Genomic DNA, 16,345 nt, shown 5'->3' with positions numbered 1-16,345 from the left:
TGTTTATTAAGACAAGGTTTGAATCAGGAGCTCATTGAGGTAATGCTTTAAAAAATTGCCCAGGAAACCAACTGCTGGTTTAATAAAGGAATCGTCAGCATCTGTCAAAATACCCCCACACCCGGCCCCACCACCCTACTGCTCTTCCCTGCATGAGCTGTGGCTACTAATTAATGCCTTCCTTGTGTGTCCCCAAAGTAAACATCCTCTACACTTCCCTTTCCTTGTGATATCTGTTGTCTTCAATTCCTCTAATCTGATTGATCTCCTCCAAAATAGTTAATTTGTAGCAATTTTCCGAAAGTTCAAGTTGCGTACAATGTTGTACTAGAGGGGCGGGGATCTTATTACTGTGTTCAGCCAATTTCTGTTAACGGAACCTTACCCTAAATTCACATTTCGCCTTACCTATATATCCCAAAGCGCATGAGCATGGACTAACTATATTAACAAAATAGGGTAACCCAATCATCCCCAAGGAATTGGGTAAAATATAATTTTATATACAAAATATCCCTTGAGGAATTGTTTATATCATAACCAAGATTGATTTTTACTCTGTCTTTACTTCATTCATATTATATTTCATTCATTTTACAAAACACCCATAATTATAGACAATATATACACAATATACAAATAGACAAATATATGTCGCAACACTGCCACTACCAAAACAATCTCATTGAGTTTCTCAATATTGTAATGGGATAGCAGGAAGTGTAATCACCCTTTTTCCAAAATAATATGGACAGTAAATATAAAGCCCATATACTCCAAACATCGAATATTTACATCAGATAGAGAATGTTCACATCATGATATTCAAAAGAAATAAGGTTGTTTTGCCGATGTGTCAGTGTTTCAAGGCCATACGGGTCCGCAAGACTCTCCTCAGGACTCAGCGCTCCACAAAAGATGATGACTTCTGAAAATACTAACAAAAGAAAATAATCAATACATCCATGATCTAATGTATCGTCTGCTCACAAAAAGAACCACCATTGACCATCATACGAACCGTGTATCCATGATACTACCAGCATATTCTAAAAAAACAAAAACAAACATCATGAGTGTCTATTGGTGTTAAACACCACATAGAGCAAGTTTGACCTAGTACATCATACCCAAAAATCTATTGAAACAGTATACCTTGCTGCCTTCTCATAAAGATTCAATGAGACTCCAATGATTCTAATTGTCCGTAATCAAACAAAAACAACAAACGAAAAACAGAAGAACTACAATCAGTCAAATTGAACTGCCACCGAATGTGCTGGAAAGACTCACGGAAAAGTATTGACTCTGTGTCCTTTCCCGACTTCAAGGAAATTACAGTCATCTCTTCTACAATTTTTAACCACAAACATAAAGTGACCACATGTTGCTAGTTAGATGTAATGCAATCAAAGACAGGTTTTAAATAACTGGCAAAGTTGGCATCTAGGGCAGTATGTACTTACTCGATTACTTCAAACCACAAACGGCGTCCAACTACTTCATATGATCAGCACACATTGTGCTTCTACAAGTCCAATATTAATCGACTCGGCTAACATGCACAATTAGTAGGTCTTGTGCCCCGGCGGCACAAAAGAGTCCGCCATCTTGATATTACCCGCGTAATATACCAAACCAGTGTGTGGTGGTCTCCCAAAAACTATGTTCACACAAAACTCCCAACAGTTACTGTTAATACAGAGATTCCCAAAAAGTACTGCATCTATAATCGAAGCAGCAAAAAATCTTCACGGACACACCGGAGCGGAACTAAAAATGGTGGCCATTTTGACTTGGGACCAAAGATATAATTCACAGTTTATCACTACAGACAATAAATGGTCCACTGGTCATCCAATTAGAACAATATTAAAACAATAATAATAATAATGATAAATGAAACTTAAACTAAATATACACAACAAGAGCTCCAGATCTAATATAAGGAGATATTTTACTCAATGGCCTGAACATACATGCTAGTGGAAAACAAAAAAGCACAAGGGCACATTAAGGTACTCACCAATTCAGATAAGGTTCCTCAATACTGCCACAATACCGTTAAGTTATAAAGCGGCAAGTGTCTGCCATTCAACATATAAATTAAGTCCTTTCTCCACAGTTTTGGCTGACCAGAGCCACTTGTTTTCCTTCAGTGTGAGCAGGCGATCAATATCACATCTACGTTTAGAACATTTAACCACCTCTAGTACAAACCATTTCATTTCATTCGGGGCCTGAGCCCTACTACGGGTGTCAAGCCCCAAAGCTGGTGTAATGAATTAGGTTCACAATTGTTGTAAGCCCTGACCAGATGATCTCTTAGATTTTGTTAAATGCAAATAATTGTTTATCTCTCTGTGTGTCCACTTTCTGTATTAAATAAAACATTTTTTTAATATAATCGTTTGTATTCTGTTGGATTCAGTCCCAAACGTGGTCACACAAATTAGTCTCTTTGATCAGATCCCTGATGTTCTTTTAGTTTGAGCAAGGCATCACGATCATTGTACCAGGCTCATTTGAGTGAGCGTTTCACAAGACGGTAAAGCTAACCCCTCATAACCAATTTGGACTTGAGGCTTCTTAGCCTTCTTGAAATAGTCTTTCCTTTTGATATAGTTGCGTTTGATCCTCAAAAACTGCCCAAAAGAGAGATTATCCTTCAGATTACATGGATGACAACTCATGTATTTCAAAAGTGTGTTCCTAACTGTAGGTTTTGTATATAGACTAAGTGATAAAGATCCTGAGTCATAACAAATATTTAAATCAAGAAAGCTTATTGGCTGTTTATAGTAGTCAATAGTAAATTGAAAGTTATTGTTTTGTCTATTCAACCACAGATGGAAATCCATAAATTCATCCACTTAACCGTGCCAAATCAAAAACGCATCATCAATGTATCTTAGATATTTCTTCATATTATTTATGAAAGGGTTGTTATTGTAGATAACCTTATTTCCAAAAAAGGAGACATACAGATTGGCTGGATTTTCTGGACATTGATGATCTGTTCCACTGCATATGCACATCCACCCCATTAGTGATTACTGAATCAAGAGTAAAAGGTCAATTTATAGTCCATTCCTATGCCATTCAACAAAGTACTTACTCTCATCTGGCAGTCACACTTGGATTTCATGAATATTTTATAACATCATCATCATTGATTAGGAAAAAGTAGAAATGCATAAATACCTTCTGGTGCAAAAATAAGAGACTGTTCCCTACTCTTTGGAGATCAAATGAAGAAAATTGTGCCAAAGGACAGCTATTACCTTTTTATTTTTTAACCAACAATTTTTCCCTTAACGTCAATAGTGAAAAACAAATTAATTTGCTAAGCTTGCATTTTTATTGGCCAATGGTGGTAGAGTCTTTTATGACCATATATATGATATCACAAATATCTGAAATTCACCTATTGGCTTTTGAAGCAAAAGTAATGCCGGATTGCAGCACAAACTTCAATTGGAGGTCTCACTGGGGATAAGTGGCCTTCATCTGGTCACTGTTTATGTTCCAGCCTCGCACAAGTTGCTAGGCTGTGAAAGGAAATAGCTTACTTGCTATTCCATAACAAAGCCATGTTGTGTGAACCATCTCAGAAACTCAAGAAGAGACTCACTCTTTACTGCTCTAGCAAATTTAGCATATCACCTCAAAAAAGCAAGAGGGAGTTAGGATGATAAGGACTCAACATCATGTTAGAATTTTTCCTGCTGTTTCATCTCACCATAACAGTATTTACTACGTTTCTTTTTATAGTCTGTGTTGTTAACATTCAGAGTTTATGTATTGAGTTATAAGTTTAAAATAAATATTTTTAAATACATGTCCTGTTTCTTAGTGGTTTTGAGTGTGTTACTCATCAAGGAAAGAGGGGTTGGAGTTCGACTGTATCCCTGAAAATAGCAGATATTGTAATGATTTGTCATTCTCCCGTCTCTAGAATGGCATAATCAGAAACCCCAATCAGACTTCTTCCTTTCAGTATTAGATATTGCTGCTGTATTTATTAGCTACCCTGATATCTAGCAGCTGAAGATTTACATTTTTAAACTGACTTTAATTTTAGCATTTCTTTTCAGTTCAAGTAAGCATAATAACATTTTAGTGTATGATTAGCACAAGGGTAGGTGGCTGAGCAGCATCCATTTCCTTTTCTTCATTGACAAGCATCTAAAATATTCCCGAATTCCACAAAGGACACATCTGAGCAATGTAGGCTTGGGCCACAGGTTATAACGTATTGCTGCCGATGTGAGTGGACATAAACATTACCTGTGGTTACTGCATATTTAAGAAACAAATAGAAGAGTGAGGCAGAGACAGATCTATGATGAAGGGATGGTCCCATGATTATGATTTAAAGTAGTAATATGTGACTTTATTTAAAAATATCTTTTCTGCATCACATTATGAATGCATCATGTAGGCTAAATGTAGGCACAGACACAAAGGTTTTACACAGCCTCTAGGATGGTGCACATGGTTGTAGGTCTTGCAATGTTCCAAATGCAGATACATCTGTTCTGTTCAATCCTCACTGTTGAATGCTCATTGTGGTGGGCATTTTCAATCTCATGATTTTTAACAATTTTTGTGAACAGCTTGTATTGTGAGAAGTTCGCCTGACCACAGTTGCCACAAGAATGGAACAACTCTTGAAAGTTTGCCTTTTACATTTTTATCAATGGAATATTTAATCTGCATAAGTAACACATTTGTCGTCCATTTTTCAGACACTCTTCAGAAGGAAAAAGGTATGTGAAATTGCATTGAAACAAAGGTGTGGGCAAGGACACATCTACTTAAGTTAGAGTACGTATGTTAAACAACTTGTCTGTATATTGTTACGGCTTGTTGTGCATAATTTGCTTTCGATGAAGTTGAGAACTCTATTTTGTGCTCCACAGCGACTACTAGCTGAACTGTGTTTCCTTTACACAAAACCATAAGTCCCCTACACAGTGAGAAAAGCAAGTCACACTCTGCACCACAACACCAAACACTAAGACACACACCAAGGGTTTTTACTTAATTTAGACTCTTCAACACATCTTAAAAATATTTCTAAATTACCATTTTCAAGTTCAAAAATCATGTGTTTGCTATTTGAGTAGACATATCTAAGAAAAGAATTTCCAAATGATATTACATCTCAAGAAAGAATTTCCAAATGAAATTTGAGGTTTACATCATGAACACTTTGTTTGTTACATATATATGAAGCATTTTTATAATCTACATTGAATGTATTACTATTTTACAGACACCCTAACTACTATGGTGACAGACAACATTATGTCATTTACTTCAACAAACCATGCCAATAATTGAAGGGCTATAGAAAAGTATAATAATCATAAATGTGATAGTTTTGTAAACGAATCTAGGGCCCTAGTATAAAAATCCCGATTCATGCCCTTATATAGGTATATTTTATCATATCCTTATAAAGGCATATAAATCATTCCCATATTTGGCCCAAACCGTACAGCCTAAATACGGCAGGGATACTTTCACTAAGCTCTAAGAATTAACAACGATTTCTTGGAAAAACCCGCCTTCAGCAGCTCGGGACTTCCCCCTGCTTGAATATTAAGTTCTCCTAGAACTCTTGGCATTTTCCAAGAATTGTGCCTTTGAGTGACGTTTTTAATTCCAAACATGCGTCAAACTCGGCACCTTCAAAGTATAAATATGTGTTGATTTGCACAATCAAGCACACGGTGGTTTGGAGCAGATCGACTATCTACTTGCCCGATGCCCTGCAGCAGCAAGTGCCGAGGAAAGCCGACCCTCCAGAAGACACACAGCGAGACTCTGCCATTTCTCCTTGCCGAGAAATCCAGTTCCAATGTTTCCAGTTTACCCTTGTGGGTATCTGGGAAATCGAGTCCCGAGAACGAGATACAAGACCTCCTTCATTCTAAAACCAAAGGTACACAGCTGATTAGGTCTCTTAGAGAATTCTTGGAATTAGATTCCTGGCAGAAGAAACCCTAGACTTAAACTCCTCCTCTCATACTCCCTCCCTCGTACTAGACTTAGGTTAGGTACACCGGGGTAGGCGTATTTTAGAACCACCAGTTGAGTACTTTGAGTCATCCTTTATTGATGTATGTATTTTATTTTATTTATTTGAAAGTTTTATAGAGCGCGAACAAGATCCTTACGGATATCAGAGCGCTTTATAGTCAGAGTGTGAATAAGCATGCAAATGACTAATGATTAAGCAAAAACGTTTGAGAAAATAGATGTAAATGGTTACAACATAAAGAAAAACAATGTAAGGAGGTAACGATGCAAAGAGGTCAATATACATACAAAATATAATATAAATGGTCTCAAGCGGAAAAGTATTGAGTTACCAGATTACATACAAAAATACAATATAAATAGTCTCTGGAGGAAAAGTGTTGAGTTACCAGAATACAGTAGTAAGAGTTCATGGAAATTTGGCTAAGAGGAGAGCTTTTACTTCTTTTTTGAAGGATGCTGTGGATGAGATAAGTCTGATTTCTGGAGGGAGGGCATTCCATATCATGGGCGCCATTCCTGAGAAGGAACGTTTATAGTTTTTTTTCTTGTGGAATCTCTTAGGTTTCAAAAGAAGATTGTCAGCGCTTCTTGTCGCTCTTGATCCACAAGAGATTCTCAGTTTCTGAGCGAGATAACTGGGGGAATTGAGGTGTAAAGCTTTGTGGGTCATACAGGCGATTTTCAGATGTATTCTGGCTTCATAGGGCTGCCAGTTTAAAGCTTTTAGATCAGGAGTGATGTGTGACCATTTTTCGAGCCTGGGATAAGTCTGTCTGCAGCATTAATAGAGGCTTTTAATGGTGCTATAGTAGATAGGGGGAGGCCACAGAGGGCAGCACTTCCATATTTCACTGTTGGGATGACCAAGGCTTGGACTGCAGTTTTGAAATCCTTGGGAGGAAGGAAAGGTTTCAATTTACGCAATGTGTTGATGTGGAAATTAGCACCCTTCGTTGCATTGCTGATGTGATGATGCATGTTGAGATTACCGTCGAGGGTTATGCCTAAAGATTTTGCGGGGTCCACAATAGTAGGTTGAACGTTGAGAGCAGTGAGATGATTAAGCCAGGGCTGAATGATGGGGACTTTGGTGGGAGGTGCTATTAGGAGGAATTCTGTTTTTAGCGCGTTAAGTTTGAGGTGATTCTCTGCTAGCCATGTCTGTGTGTTCCTAAGCGTTGCGTTGAATATTTTGATGTCGTCGAGGGTGTGTATTTTGAGGTAGAGTTGGGTATCATCAGCGTACATGTGGAATTGAACATTGGATGCTTGGAGTAGTGCGGTAAGTGGTTCCATGACTAGATTAAACAGAGTAGGGGAGAGGGAGGAGGAGGGACACCCAAAGTTACAGGAACTGGGATGGACATAGTGTTATTGATTTTGAAATTTTGGGTCCTGTTGTGCAGAAAGGAGGTTAACCACTTGAGAACTGTCCCTGAGATACCCATTCTGAGATTCAACAGATCAAGTAAATGCTCATGTTTGACCGTATCGAAGGCTCAAGAGAGATCGAGTATTTGAAGTGCAACATCAATAATGTGGTCATGGCAGATTCATTACTGTGGCCTGCTCGGAAGCCTGATTGGTATGGGTTGAGGAGGTGAAAGTGCTCAATGTGTTTAGTCAGTTGAAGGTTAACGCATTTTTCTAGTAGTTTGGCTAGGGTAGGGATATTGGTGATAGGGCGATAGTTGTTAAGTTCGAAGGGGTCCGCTGTGGGTTTCTTTTAAATGGGCAAAACCTGTCCCACTTTGAGGGAATCCGGGATGCATCCTTGTTGAAGTGAGCTATTAATGATTTTGGTCCAAAGGGGGAGAAGTAATGGGATAAAGTCATTTACGGCGTTTGCGGGTAGAGGGTCAGTGAAGTGATCGGAGGGGTTCAGTGTGCTAAGAATCTTGGCAATATTTTCTTCTGAGTACATTTCAAAGGATGACCATGAAACTTTGTTTTTTAACTCAAAGGGCGTTTTACTGTGAGGGTTAGAGTAGAGATGTAGATCAGTAAGGAGGTCATTCCTGATGTTGTCTGTCTTTAAGTTAAAGAAGGAAGAGAATTCTTCACAGGAGGGCAGTGCATTAGAGGTGTTTGAGAGAGTTTGAGGGACATCTCTGGATTGAGTTTTTAATAACTCGAACAGTTATTTTGGTCGGTTTTTTGCTTGATCAAGCTGGAGGCTAAAGAAAGCAGTTTTCGAGTGTTTGATTTTCCTGAAGTAAGCGTTTCTTTTTTTCTTAAGTGTTATGAGGTGCAAAGCTGACGGGACAGATCTCCAGTTACGTTCTGCCTGTCTCATTGCTCGTCTATCATTATTAAGAAACCCGTCATACCATAGTTTAGAGATTTTTAAAGAAACATTCTTTAATTGAAGGGGGGCAGCTGCGTTGATAATTGAGGACATGGAATTGAGGTAGTGGGTGGTAAGGACCTGTACGTCAACAACGCCAATGGGAGGTAAGAGAAGATTGTGGTTGAATGAGGGTAGTGAGTTGGGGTTGAGTTTCTTCAGATCTCTCTTCCAGACCTTAGGTCTGGTGGATTGAGCCGGAAGGAGCTTCATTTTTTCAGTAATGAAGAAAGTGATAATAAAGTGGTCAGACCAGTCATAGGGTTGGATTGACTTGATTTGGATAGCGTCAGCTTTGGAGATGATAAGATCCAAGATAGAGCCTTTGTCATGGGTGGGGCTGTTGCAAATTTGTGTGAGGTATAGGTCGATGAGGAAGTTTTTGAGACTATTGACTAAAGAGTCGTTGTGGTCGTTCCAATGAAGGTTGAAATCCCCAAGGAAAATCTGTGTATGTAGACGTCCAGTGTTCGTTGTGACCAGATCCATGAGGTGCTCAGTAAAGGTGAGGTTGTCTCCTGGAGGGTGGTTGAGAACATGTAGGGAGCAAACAGGGTTAGCTTCGCTGATGATATCAAGACAAAGGTGTTCATAGGAGGAGAATAAAGGTGAACTGGCTCAATTGACTGCAAGATTGCTATGGTGAATACATGCAAGTCCACGCCCTTTTTTGACAACCCTGTCTAGCCTAATGATGTGGTAGTTAGGGGGAACTAGAATGTCAATGAGTGGTGAAGAGGAGTCTGTTAACTAGGTTTCGGTGTGTATGATCAAGTCTAGGTCATGTGCGATGATGAGGTCAGCAATGTCTGAGGCATGTCTGGAGGCCGATCTGCAGTTCAGAAGAGTGCACTTATGCCCAGGACTGATGAGGGAGGAAGAGGGGTCGGGAGTGAGTGAGACTTTTTTTAGATTATCGGCAACAATACCTCCATCGTTCTGTTTGGAGGACTTGAGGGGATTGAGAGGAATAGTAGGGATGGGAAGATATGTGGGGGCTGTGTGGGTCAAGGGTGCGATATCATATGAGTGTAGGAGAGAGCGTATGTCGTACGCTGAGAGAGGGTTAACGCTGCGAAGAGGACGGTTGGTAGAGTTACGTGAGGGAATAGATGTCCAATAAGGAGGATTCTGTTTGCAAGGAGGAGGGGGCTGGGTGGGGCGCTTGTAGGGTAAAGAGGTTTTAGGGGGTAAAGGGTGCCTGGGTTGTTTAGAAAATAACTCTTTGAAGGAATGGATATCATCTTCGATTTGAAGAAGAGTTGTCATAATCTTATCCAAGGTGAGGATTGGAACAGTAGAGGTGTTGGTGTTGGAGTGAGAAGAGGGTTGGGGGGTATGACTCTGTTAGGAGTGAAATCAGATGAAGGCAAAGGTGGGGAAGGGGGGGTGATGCATGGAATGTAGTGCACAGTGAAGGCATAGGTGTAAGGAAGTAGAAATGGCTAATGAAGGGAGGAGAGGTATGATGGTTGTAATATTATTGGGAAGAGAAAGGTTACAACTTGGAGTCAGTGGTGGAACGACTACTGTGCAGGGTGAATGAGGGGATTCAGTTGGAGGGGAATGGTTTCTGTTTGGAGCCAGAGGGGCAACGACAACTGTGCAGGGTTCCTGGGGGGATTCGATGGGAGGGGAATGGTCTCTGTTTGGAGCCAGAGGAGGGACAAGTACTGTGCAGGGTTCTTGGGGGGTTTCAATGGGAGGGGAATGGTCTCTGTTTGGAGTCAGAGGAGGGACGACTACTGTATAGGGAGCGTGAGCGGAAGCAATACAGGGTAGAGGGAGGACTAAGGTGTTGTTATGAGATAGGGGGGGCATAGTGGGAAGCCTGAGAGATTGTGCAAGAGGTAAATTAGTAGATAAGGTAGAGTAGGTTGGAGGCGTGAGAGGGTTCGGGGAAGAGTATGGAGGGGTGCTGGAGGATGAGAAAGAGAGGTTGAGGGAGGAGTGAGGAGCAGCGCTCAAGGATGGCAGGGGGGTAGGAGATGGGAGGGTAGCAAGGAGGGTAGGGGTAGTGGTGACCGGAATGCTAGGAGTGAGGGTAAATTGGGTAAGTTGGGTAAGTTGGGAGGAGGTAGGAGGATTAGACAAATAATCTTTTATAGTGGAAAAGATGTTATCAAATAGATTTAGACTGCGGTCTGTGGACTGAATGAGAATAGTTCTGTTGTAGATTGTGAAGATGGCTGTGGCGTGGAAGAATTGTGATGGAGCAGTGTAGATCATAAGACTGTGTGCGGATTTCCTCATTGAGGAGATTGAGAATAAGGCTAGGAAAGCTTTCCTCCATTGGGCTCTACGTCTAGTGAAGAAAATGATATCAGTGGTCGTAATTCCATTATGTGGTGTGAAGTAAGGGTCAGCAAAGGGCGTTTCTGGTGAGATTTAAGAAAGTTGTGTTTAAAGTGTTTGGCCAATTTTTTGTTGAGTTTGGGAGGGTAGATGAGTTTGTAGGTGTGAGTGCCTGTAGGTTCCATAATGAGAGCAGTGAAACCGGGATAGAGGGGAAAAGACATGAGTAATAAGGATGAGTAGAGAAGAAGACGGGAGGAGGGAGAGGAGAGGCCTAATTCAGAATTTGAAGAGTAAGGGAGATTGGTAAGATAAATAGTGATTAGAGGAGAAAGGGTCCCTGGACAAGAATGGACGAATCCTAAGTAAGATAACACAGGGGCCTATATGTAGTCCTAATAATAGTATTAACATAAAACAGGTAGGTCACAGAATAGTCCTAATTCTATAAACAGGATCGAAGACGGTTTGAGGTCAAGATATATACAGTCCCTTAAAGGAAAATTTCAATAATACATATGAAATACAGAAAAATCCTGTCTCAGGATTAATGTTAGTGTAGTCCTTTTTCTGTGTCCATAGACCAAGAGAGCATGAACAGGATCGAAGAGGGTTTGAGGTCAAGATATAAACATTTCCTTAAAAAGAGAATTTCAATAGCACATATGAAATACAGAAAAATCCTGTCTCAGCCGGATAAATGTTAGTGTAGTCCTTTTTCTGTGTCCATAGACCAAGAGAGCATGAGACCAAGTAAGCGTGGTCCTTTTTCTGTGTTCATAGATCATGAGGGTCCCAGAGTAGTCCTGTTTCTATGAACATGGCTTAATGAGGGATTTTGGCATTGTGGTCCTACTTCAGTGGCAACATATTGGTAGGAAGGTCCTCTTTCTATTATCAAAGGGAAGACCTGATTCTGTAGGGAAGAAACACAGAGGGAATTGTGGGATTGAGGTCCTATTACAATCGGTTGTAAATTAATTAATTATCCCTGAGAGAGAAGAGCAGTTGCAGGGGAAGGCTTCTTTGTTTAGTTAAATAACAACAAGCGGCCATTTTGTTGAATGGGATGATGAAGAGAAAAAGAGGAGATCAAAAAGAAAACAAAACGTAATGGAGTGAGGCAGCAATGAAGAGACAAAAAAAAAAGAAGAAGAGAAAAAAGCAGAAAGTGCAGAAAAAGCCAATCGACGTCACGACATCAAATGATCGGATAGCTAGATACACCCAGGGACTGGCGCTCCAGCGCGAGATAAACCTCTCAGCTCCCAGGAGCTACCTTTGCCACTCACCCGGGTCTTGATCGTGGGAGGAGAAGCTGTGCTGAAGTGCAGGAACCTCCGTGGTCTTACGCACAGTGCGCCATCTGGAATGACAGCACGTCTCCCCAGGAGCCTCCGATTCTTCTCTCGATTATACATTTGATACCTTTTAGGCACTTTATGGCTTAACACCCATATCATGCTTTTACAGTACTATTTTATAATACTGTTCGTATTATATGCATTGTACTTCATAGTAAGCTGTACTATTGTAGCAGTTCATTTTCAATGCTTGAGAAAGAAGACTGTTCAATAAATAACCTCTTTTATTGAAAACGCCCGTCTCTCTATTTTCTCAGCCGCTCTGGTGAAACGAAGCATGCACGATTGACTGAATGGATTAGCTATCTATTGTTTCCGCGACTCTAGAGATTGCTTTCTTAATCATAGGAAACAAAGTTGTCATGTATATGTAGTTGTCAGAAACGAATCCCTTCTTGTGAATTCGAGAAAGTTTCTAGTGACCTCTGAGCTAGCTGGCACTCGCAATTAAGTCTAATATATTTGGTAGAGACCCATGGGACTTCACGGCTGCGTCTAAGCTACAGGATATATTATTTCAATGCGCAGAGTCTATTGGGAATATAGGAACTACACTACATGGCGCCCAACATTTGGTAAGGCGATAATTTAATGCTAGATACTAGAGTAACTCAGTCGAGCTTTTCACAAAGACCCCTATTTCCCGTAAAAACTCCAATAGACGTCTGGAGTGGGTAAAAGGGCATAATATCCGCCAAAACTAAGTAGGACGAGAATCCTATGTAACAGTTGTTGGTTTGTTCAACGTTGAAGGATACAGTGTTCCAAAAATATTGTGCACCTAATCTTTGTCTCCTTGAAACTTGCTCTGCAAAACTTTCATTTAAAGAATGTCGATCAAAGGCGACAGTAACGCAACCGGTGGAGCAGCAGTAAATGCAAACCAACCGGGTTTTGACGTTACAGGATTTAATAAAACAGGCGATGATGTTATAATCATCCCGGTAAATGTAAGAAAAACCATAACTATAAAACTTATAGAAAATGGGGTATCATAGAGAGGTGGTAAAGTTATATTTGTGATAGATGCACACGCGTATCGGCAGACAGAGGTATTCTACTCATGGATTTTTTTTCCACAAGCAAATCCAGTAACAAAGGAGTTCCACTACTTCAAAGCAGAGGAACCTCCAGCGGAATACGTTCCTTTTGAGGACGTTGAAATTCAACTAACTTAACAGGAGCATCAGCTCTGGTTTAATGGCGCCCTAAAACATCACAATCACATCACCAGGCTCAGTCCACTAGGTAGACCAGGAGCTACATGGCCGGTACTAGCCAGCTATACACCTCATCCTGACATTGAAGATATGTCAGATAGAGAACTTTATGTACAGCTGAAACAATTAATTAAAATACACAGACAATTGGTTCAATATATCATGAGGACTTTAACAGTCCACCAGCAATACAAATTCCACAACACAGTCCGTACCAGGGGAATACAAACAAAATCATACCACAGACTATACAGTCAGTCATTGGCAAATTGCCCGCCTAAGGGGAACAAATTCCGTTTTGGCTAGCACAAAAAATTACTCAAATAGAGGCAGTATTTCCTGATAGTACACCTCATGAAAAACACAGAATTCTGACAATCTGTTTACCAATGGGGATTGCACCACATGTGGAGGACTGTGCCACTTGGGGTACAGTTTTTGCTTCAATCTACACAAAAACACATGGTGTACCATCTAATACCAGATGTTCTGAGCCAGATTCAGAATGAATATGGTCCGGAACCAGCCTTAAATTTAGGTATGAAATTACTAAAAGATTTCAAACAGGTGTCAGCTATATTATTAGCTAACATTAGAGGTGAAACAGCATCAGTATTAATCCGCCAAAAATTAAAAGAAACAGATATAGCAGACCAACCATTTGAACTTGCTAGACTGATTTAAAAATCTTATGAAGAATTAGGGAGAGATAGTTTGGGGGGGGACCATTAAAACCCCATCTAACTGAAAATCCTGAAAAAACATTTATTAAAAATAATCTCACTACTCCAAAGAAGAAGTGGGAGAGTAACAAACAGTCTCTTCTTAGCGAAAAATATTCTCAGCCCAGAGGGAGATCTCCCCAAAAGAGAGACAAGTCTCCCCAAAGGGGGCACTCTGAAAAAAGATACAATCTTAGAAATAGGGATAATTTGAAAAAACCTGACAGATATCAAGATAATGATACACGTCCCTCTCGATCTTTTCAGACTTCCTCGCAGAAATCGGAACGAAGAGGACCGCCAGAACACATGAAAGAACGCGTCAAGTCCAAAGACAAGGAATCCGTTCACCAAAGCAAAAAAGCTCAATTTTACAAAAAGAAGGTAGCAAGCAAAAAAGTCAGAAATGCCGAGGATCTTGAGGACACAACTCAAGAACAGGGAGTGGGCTCAGACAATGCTAGACAGCGCAGCAGAAGTCACCATAGTTCGCAGGATCCTGAAGGATCATCTGGAGACAGTGGACTTGAATGAATGCATTCAAGTTGAAACTGCAGACACCTGGGTTAGTGTACCCCACAAATTATATGAAATAACACTCCGGATGGAGGGGGACATAACTAGAAAAATAAGAGGACTCTTTTGGGAGAAGCTCTCTAAGGGCTATGACATACTTCTAGCTGAACAAGACTGGCCACCTGAATTCGTCAGGGAGTGCCCACATGGCGAAGATGTAATTATGCCAGCCTTCTCGAATCACATCCCAATCCATAAAAAATATACATATGCCAGAAAATGGGCAGTTGCACAGGCTCCAGCTCTATATAAAAATCATGTAGGGTTGGATGAGGACTCACCTCCCCACAAATTCCAGTTAAGAAATAAACCAACTGCACAAAGACAGTACCCAGTAAAGCAAGAAGCTAAAAAACAGGTCAGGGAGATTTTAAATCAACTTGAATATTAGGGGGTGATTGAAACAAGCACCTCACCTATGTACAATCCTTTGTTTCCTGTATCCAAACTAGACAATACATATCGTCTGGTATTGGACTACAAACACCTCAACTCTTGCTGCTATACATTTGAAGTCCAAAACTCTCATAGAGCAGCACTAATGAATACCATAGTGTGCAAAAAATATAAAACAACATTAGACATCTCAAATGGATTTTTCTGTCAAAACATTTCACTGGAAAGCAGGCATTTAACCGCTTTCCCAATCATGGGGACACAGGGACAATTCTGTCATCTCCCCCAGGGATTCAAAAATAGCCCGGGGTTATTTTCAGCAAGAGTAACAGAGTTACTCCACAAATACGATGATGAGGCATTATCTAATGTCGATGATGTCTATCTGAAGGATGATAATTTGGAGGCACACTTAAAAAGGATGAACACCATAAAACTTGGGTTCGCATCTGAAGGGTATAAATTAAATTTTAAAAAATCAAGAATTGACCACCTCAATGTCATATATCCTTGGAATATGAATTGTCAAGTGAAGGGAAAAGCCTAGCCGCAAATTTTCTAGAGAAATGTGCGCTGCTCCAACCTCCAAAAACGCTGAAAAACTTACTGTCAATTCTAGGTTTCTTAAATTTTGGAAGAACATACGTTCCAAATTACGAAAGACGGGCTTCACATTTCTATTATCTAAATAAACCTGATTTCAAACAAACACATTGGACTCAAACACACACAGAAATTTAGCGTTCAGTCCAGACAGACATGTTAACAAAAACAAAATTAGACACACGCGAAAATATGCGCAACCTTGTAATCCGAATCATCCCAGGAAGATGCGGATTCACGTACTGAACTTTAATGAGGGGGAAACGATACTAATAGCTTACAAATCACACTTGTACACACAAGCAGAAATGAAATTTACCGCAAACGAAAATATTCTGACAGCGGTTCAAACTGCTGTAGCAAGAGAGAGAGCTCTCGCACAGGGTAGACACATAATGATTGTTACACCTGTACCTGCCTTAGAGGCAGTGACAAAGGCAAGCATCCCGAATGCTAAAGCTTTGCATCCAAGATGGATATAATGGGTTAACTCTCTTGCTGCAACAGACGTTGAATACGTTTTTGACCCAAAATTAAAAACACAAGAATTTCTCCAGTATGAACATGAATGTCCTCTGCCGACCGAAATTCTGCCTCTTGAACATTATGGCTGTATGATATATACAGATGGATCCGCACAGCCCGCAATTGGGGGCAAACAAGCCTATAGTGCTGCATGCGCGATTGTTAAAGGTCGCTGGCGCGATGGTAAATTTAGACCTATGGTCACTAAAACTCAATCACTCGGAGACTGTACAGCTCAGCGAG

General features: G+C 40.3%; 1 protein-coding gene across 1 annotated transcript in view; it reads left to right on the top strand.

Moving 5' to 3' along the window:
• The window catches only part of LOC144752933 (butyrophilin subfamily 2 member A1-like), a 367,375-nt gene that overhangs the window by 167,278 nt on the left and 183,752 nt on the right, over positions 1-16,345 (top strand). The window contains exon 6 of the mRNA XM_078640750.1: positions 4,752-4,772. Coding sequence (XP_078496876.1) covers positions 4,752-4,772 — 21 coding nt within the window. The remainder of the gene's footprint in view (positions 1-4,751; positions 4,773-16,345) is intronic.

This window comes from Lissotriton helveticus, chromosome 5_1 (genome assembly GCF_964261635.1).
Source record: "Lissotriton helveticus chromosome 5_1, aLisHel1.1, whole genome shotgun sequence".
NCBI classification, from domain to species: Eukaryota; Metazoa; Chordata; class Amphibia; order Caudata; family Salamandridae; genus Lissotriton; species Lissotriton helveticus.
The sequence above is the reverse complement of the archived record's forward strand: the minus strand, read 5'-3'. Positions and strand labels throughout refer to the sequence as shown.